Source organism: Pyrgilauda ruficollis, unplaced genomic scaffold (genome assembly GCF_017590135.1).
Source record: "Pyrgilauda ruficollis isolate IOZ18807 unplaced genomic scaffold, ASM1759013v1 scaffold1295, whole genome shotgun sequence".
In the NCBI taxonomy this organism is placed as follows: Eukaryota; Metazoa; Chordata; class Aves; order Passeriformes; family Passeridae; genus Pyrgilauda; species Pyrgilauda ruficollis.
This window is the reverse complement of record NW_024511377.1, coordinates 1-6,624: the sequence shown is the minus strand read 5'-3', so window position 1 is coordinate 6,624 and position 6,624 is coordinate 1. Positions and strand designations below refer to the sequence as shown.

The window sequence follows — 6,624 nt, the reverse complement described above, 5'->3', positions numbered from 1 at the left end:
GGGTGAATTCTCAGATTTGGGGCAAATTCCAGTGGTTTTGGGGCCAATTCTGGGGGTTTTGGGATGAATTCTGGAGATTTTGGGGTGAATTCCTGGGTTTTGCGGTGAATTCTCAGATTTGGGGCAAATCCTGAGGGTTTTGGGGTGAATTCCAGGGATTTTGAGATGAATTCTGGGGGTTTTGGGGTGAATTCCCAGATTTGAGATCAATTTAAAGGATTTGGGGGTGAATTCTGGGGGTTTTGAGGTGAATTCCGGGGGTTTTGGGGCGGATTCTCAGATTTGAGGTGAATTTTGGGATTTTGGGGTCCGGCGGCCGCCTGGATGCCGACGGCGGCGGCGCCCAAACCCTCGCCGGCGTTGAGCATGGCCACCGGGCTGGCCAAGGTGACGCCCTGGATCACCGTGGGCGCCGGCGCCGCCGCCGAGCCGGGGCTGGGCAAGGTCCCGGCCAGCGACACCGGCATCTGGAAGAGCGCCGGCGCCGGCTGGCCCGGCTGCAGCTGGATGGGCGCCGCCGACAGGATGTGCGCCGTGCCCGCCGCGCCCGGCGACGCCAGCACCGGGCCCAGGTTGAGCTGCCCCGCCAGGCTTTGGTTGAGGAGCTGCGCCGGCAAGGCGGGGTTGGCCAGGAGCTGCGCGCCGGCGCTCTGGCCGGCGATGATGTGCGCCTGGCCAGCGCCCGGTAAGAGCTGGCCGCCGACGTTGGCCGGCAGCGCCGAGAGCGGCTGCGGCAGCGGCACGGCCGAGGCGCCGGCCAGCTGGCCCGGCAGCAGGAACTGGTTCTGTCCTTGGAAGGGCTGCGCCGGGATGACGATGGAGCCGCCCTGGTTGAGCACGTGCACGCTCATGGATTTGCCCAGCGCCGGCGGCTGCGGCGGCGGCGGCTTGAAGACGTTGGGGGGGAAGCCTTGCAGCACCACGTTGGGCGCGGCTTTGCCGGCCATGAAGGTGAGGTTCTGCTGCGCCTTGGCCGGCGCCTCGCCGGGCAGCGCCAGGGCGCCGCCGGCGGCGAAGGGTTTGGGCGTGATCTGGTAGAGCTTCTGCTGCAGCACGCCGGCGGGTTTGGGCTGGATGGGCGTGGGCGTGCGGTGGATGATGACGTTGGGCGCCGGCACCAAGGAGCCGCCCAGCCCCGAGGTGACGGTGAGCGGCTGCGCCGACGCCGCCGAGACGCCGCCGAACACCGAGCTGCCGTTCAGCGTGGTGGTGGCCACGGCGGGGAGGCTCTTCTGGATCACCAAGCCGGCTCCCTGCGCCGCGGCCGCCTCGGGCTGGGCGATGTAACCGCCCACGGCCGCCACCGGCGCCGGTTTGGCCAGCAGCTGCGGCGCGGCGGGTTGGTTGATGGCCATCACCTGTTGGCCGACCACCTGGATGGGGCCCAGCCCCAGCGCGCCGCCGGGGCTGCCGTTGGGCAAACCGGGCAGGTTGGGCAGCGGTTGGATGGTGACGTTGCCCAGCCCCACCTGCTGCAGGAAGGGCTGCACGCTGATGGCCTTGTTGACCACGTCGGGCGGTTGCACCAAAGCCTGCGGCGCCAGCACGGCCGGAGGTTGCAGCCCCAGCAGGTCGGCGCCGCCCGAGAAGATCTGCGGCGTGCCGTCGGCCGCCTGCACCACCGGCTGCAGCGCCGGCAGCTGGAAGGAGCCCAGGTCCAGCTCGGCCTCGGCCTCCAGCGTCTGCTCGGTGATGTTGGCCTCCTGCAGGCTCTGCTGGAGGATGTCGCACGGCTGCTCGGCGCCCGCGCCGGCGCCGGCCGGCGAGCCCAGGATGTCATCCTCCAGGAAGTCCAGGTCCACGCTGGCCGCCGGTTGGCTCGGCTCGGCGCTCAGAGGGTTCCCCGAGGTCTCCTGCCCGTGGAGCTGAGGTAACGGGAAAGGGGGCGGGGTCAGATGGGAGGGATGGGGGGGCGGAGATCAGAGGGGTTTGGGGGACCCGATGGAACTCAATGGGTTCCATCGGGAACCCAGCGGAACCCCACAGAACCCAATGGAGCTCAATGGAACCCAACGGAACCCAACAGAGCTCAACAGAGATCAACAGAACCCAATGGAACCCAATGGAACCCAACAGAACCCAATGGAACTCAACAGAACCAATGGAACCCAAAAGGACCCCAAATGAATCAACAGAACCCAATTCTTCTGGATCACCAAGCCGGCTCCCTGCGCCGCGGCCGCCTCGGGCTGGGCGATGTAACCGCCCACGGCCGCCACCGGCGCCGGTTTGGCCAGCAGCTGCGGCGCGGCGGGTTGGTTGATGGCCATCACCTGTTGGCCAACCACCTGGATGGGGCCCAGCCCCAGCGCGCCGCCGGGGCTGCCGTTGGGCAAACCGGGCAGGTTGGGCAGCGGTTGGATGGTGACGTTGCCCAGCCCCACCTGCTGCAGGAAGGGCTGCACGCTGATGGCCTTGTTGACCACGTCGGGCGGTTGCACCAAAGCCTGCGGCGCCAGCACGGCCGGAGGTTGCAGCCCCAGCAGGTCGGCGCCGCCCGAGAAGATCTGCGGCGTGCCGTCGGCCGCCTGCACCACCGGCTGCAGCGCCGGCAGCTGGAAGGAGCCCAGGTCCAGCTCGGCCTCGGCCTCCAGCGTCTGCTCGGTGATGTTGGCCTCCTGCAGGCTCTGCTGGAGGATGTCGCACGGCTGCTCGGCGCCCGCGCCGGCGCCGGCCGGCGAGCCCAGGATGTCATCCTCCAGGAAGTCCAGGTCCACGCTGGCCGCCGGTTGGCTCGGCTCGGCGCTCAGAGGGTTCCCCGGGGTCTCCTGCCCGTGGAGCTGAGGTAACGGGAAAGGGGGCGGGGTCAGATGGGAGGGATGGGGGGGCGGAGATCAGAGGGGTTTGGGGGACCCGATGGAACTCAATGGGTTCCATCGGGAACCCAGCGGAACCCCACAGAACCCAATGGAGCTCAATGGAACCCAATGGAACCCAACAGAGCTCAACAGAGATCAACAGAACCCAATGGAGCTCAATGGAACCCAATGGAGTTCAATGGAACCCAACAGAACCCAATGGAGCTTAACAGAACCCAACAGAGATCAACAGAACCCAATGGAGCTCAATGGAACCCAATGGAACCCAACACAACCCAATGGAGCTCAACAGAACCCAATGGAGCTCAATGGAACCCAACGGAGCCCCACAGAGCTCAACAGAGATCAACAGAACCCAATGGAGCTCAATGGAACCCAATGGAGCTCAATGGAACCCAACAGAACCCAATGGAGCTTAACAGAACCCAACAGAACCCAACAGAGATCAACAGAACCCAAGGGACCCGATGGAACTCAATGGGTTCCATCTGGAACCCAGCGGAACCCCACAGAACCCAATGGAGCTCAATGGAACCCAACGGAACCCAACAGAGCTCAACAGAGATCAACAGAACCCAATGGAGCTCAATGGAACCCAACACAACCCAATGGAGCTTAACGGAACTCAACAGAACCCAATGGAGCTCAATGGAACCCAAGAGAACCCAACAGAGCTCAAAAGAAATCAACAGAACACAATGGAGCTCAATGGAACCCAACAGAGCTCAACGGGACCCAACAGAGCTCGACGGAACCCAACGGAACTCAACGGAAATCAATGTAACCCAACGGAGCTCAATGAGGTCCAACGGAACCCAATGGGATTTGATCAAACCCAACACAGCTCAACGAAACACAGCAAAGCTCAGAGAGGTTCAGGAGACCCAACAGAACCCAGCAGAACCCACCGGAACCCAACAGAACTCAACAGAGCTCAGAGGGATTCAGGGAAACCCAATGGAGCTCAACAGAACCCGACGTAGCTCAACGGAACCCAACAGAGCTCAGAGGGGCTCAGGGAAACCCAACTGAGCTCAACGGAACCCAACGGAAACCAACGGAGCTCAACGGAGGTCGATGGAAACCAACGGAACTCAGCGGGATTCAGGAAAAGCCAACGGAACCCAACGAAGCTCAACGGAACCCAACGGAGTTCAACGGAACCCAACGGAGTTCAACGGAGCTCAGAGAAGTTCAGGGAAACCCAACGGAACCCAACGGAACCTGACGGAACTCAACAGAGTTCAACGGAACTCAACGGAGCTCAACGGAACCCAACGGAACTCAACGGAGCTCAACGGAACCCGACGGAGCCCAACGGAACTCCAGTGGGGTTTTCCCCCAAAATCCAAGGGGATTTTCCCAGGAAATCTGGGGAATTTTCAACCAAAATCCACGGGGATTTCCACCCAAAATCCAGGAGGGGTTTCCCAGAAAATCCCGGGAAGGTTTTACCCCAAAATCTGGGGGGATTTTCCCAAAAATTCAGGGGGGTTTTCCACCCAAAATTCCGGGGGAATTTCCCCCCCAATCTGGGAGGTTTTCCCACAAAATCCCAGCGAATTTTTCCCCCAAATCTGGGAGTTTTTCTGAAAAATGGGGGAAAACAGGGAAAAATGGGGGAAAACAGGGAAAAATGGGGGAAAACAGGGAAAAATGGGGGAAAACAGGGAAAAATGGGGGAAAACAGGGAAAAATGGGGGAAAACAGGGAAAAATGGGGGAAAACAGGGAAAAATGGGGGAAAACAGGGAAAAATGGGGGGAAATGGGGGAAAAATGGGGAAAAAATGGGGAAAAATGGGGGAAATGGGGGGGAAACGAGGAAAAATGGGAGGAAAATAGCAAAAAAATGGAGAAAGGATGGGAAAATGGGGAAAAATGGGGGGAAATGGGAAAAAATGGGAAAAAATGGAGAAAAATGGGGAAAAAACAGGGAAAATGGGGGGGAATGGGAAAACTGGGGAAAAAAGGGGAATATGAAAAAAATTCAGGGAAAATGGGAAAAAAAATTACAGAAGTGGAGAAAATATGGGGAAAAAAAAGAGAAACAAAAGAGAAAAAATGGGGGAAAAGGGAAAAAAGAGGAAAAACAGGGAAACAAGGGAAAAAAATATAATGAGGAAAAATGAGGGAAAATGGGAAAAAATGGGGGAAAATTGGAAAATGGGGGGAAAATGGAACAAAATGGGAAAAAAATTGGAACAAAATGGGGAAAAAATGGGAAAAAATCCAAGTTGGGTGGGGGTGGTGTATGGAGAGAGGAGGGATGGATGGAAAAGGAGATTTTGATGGAAAAATGGGATTTTTGGATGGAAAAATGGGATTTTGGGTGGAAAAATGGGGGTTTTTTTAAAGAAAAATGGGATTTTTGGATGGAAAAATGGGATTTTGGGTGGAAAAATGGGGGTTTTTTTAAAGAAAAATGGGATTTTTGGATGGAAAAATGGGATTTTTTGATGGAAAAATGGGATTTTGGGTGGAAAAATGGGGCCTTTTTTTGGGTCATTTCCCTCCTTTTTTTGGGCCATTTCCCGCCTTTTTTCTGGGTCATTTCCCGCCTTATTTTTGTCATTTCCCGCCTTTTTTTTGAGTTATTTCCCGCGTCTTTTTGGGTCATTTCCCGCCTTTTTTTTGCCATTTCCCGCCTTTTTTTGGGTCATTTCCATCCTTTTTTTTTGGGTCATTTCCATCCCTTTTTTGGGCCACTTCCCGCCTTTTTTTTGGGTCATTTCCCGCCTTATTTTCGCCATTTCCTGCCTTTTTTTGGGTTATTTTCCGCCTCTTTTTGGGTCATTTCCTGCCTCTTTTTTTTTTGCCATTTCCTGTCTTTTTCTGGGTTCATTTCCCTCCTTTTCTTTTGGGTCATTTCCCGCCTTTTTTGGGTTATTTCCCAGGAAAATTCCAGAAGATTCCGGACTCACCAGATGACATCTAACAGGCACCGGCCGTCTTCATCATCCATGTCAACTGCAACGAGAGCCAGCGTCACATGCCGTGGAAAATTCCGGAAAAATTCTCCGATTTGGGGCCCTGTTCAGGTTTTTTTTCCAGGGAAAATCCCAGGAGAAATCCCAAAATTCTCATTTCTGTTGTGGTTTTGGGGGAAATTCCTGGGAAAAATTCCCAGGTTGGGATTCCCCGTTTCCAGTTCAGGATTCCCAGTTTGGGATTCCCCATTCCCAGTTTGGGATTCTCCATTTGGGATTACCCATTTGGAATTCCCCATTCCCAGTTTGGGATTCCCCATTCCCAGTTTGGGGTTCCCCATTCCCAGTTTGGATCCGCCCATTCCCAGTTTGGGTTCCCCCATTCCCAGTTTGGGATTCCCCATTTCCAGTTTGGAATTCCCCATTCCAAGTTTGGGGTTCCCCATTCCCAGTTTGGATCCGTCCATTCCCACTTTGGGATTCTCCATTTGGGATTCCCCATTTGGAATTCCCCATTCCCAGTTTGGGATTCCCAGTTTGGAATTCCCCATTCCCAGTTTGGAATTCCCCATTCCCAGTTTGGGATTCCAAGTTTGGGGTTCCCCCATTCCCAGTCTGGGGTTCCCCATTCCCAGTTTGGGGTTCCCCATTCCCAGTTTGGATCCGCCCATTCCCAGTTTGGGATTCCCAGTTTGGAATTCCCCATTCCCAGTTTGGGATTCCCCATTCCCAGTTTGAGCCCTGGAACAGGATTGGGATTGGGATTTACTCCAGGGATACTCCAGGGTTACTCCAGGCTGGAATTCCAACCCAACATTCCTACTCAAGGGATACTCGGGATACTCAGGGTTTGACCTTTGACCTCTCAGGGAATACT

General features: G+C 56.4%; 1 protein-coding gene across 1 annotated transcript; it reads right to left on the bottom strand.

The window, feature by feature from the left end:
- Window positions 1–206: 206 nt before the first annotated feature.
- On the bottom strand, window positions 207–2,877 carry LOC121348734 (BRD4-interacting chromatin-remodeling complex-associated protein-like). The gene is made up of 3 exons (XM_041458568.1): window positions 2,854–2,877; window positions 2,139–2,780; window positions 207–1,865 (listed from the first exon to the last, which is right to left on the bottom strand). The coding sequence occupies exons 1-3, from the start codon at window positions 2,875–2,877 to the stop codon at window positions 207–209; spliced, it is 2,325 nt and encodes a 774-aa protein (XP_041314502.1).
- Window positions 2,878–6,624: the final 3,747 nt, after the last annotated feature.

What these genes read in the sequence shown, in the direction of transcription:
- LOC121348734 (XM_041458568.1), bottom strand. Translation starts at nt 2,877, where the DNA reads ATGGAACCCATTGAGTTCCATCGG. An exon ending in AACCCATTGAGTTCCATCGG is followed by an intron (nt 2,781 to 2,853) that starts GTCCCCCAAACC and finishes CCGTTACCTCAG; the next exon opens with CTCCACGGGCAGGAGACCCC. An exon ending in TGGTGATCCAGAAGAATTGG is followed by an intron (nt 1,866 to 2,138) that starts GTTCTGTTGATT and finishes CCGTTACCTCAG; the next exon opens with CTCCACGGGCAGGAGACCTC.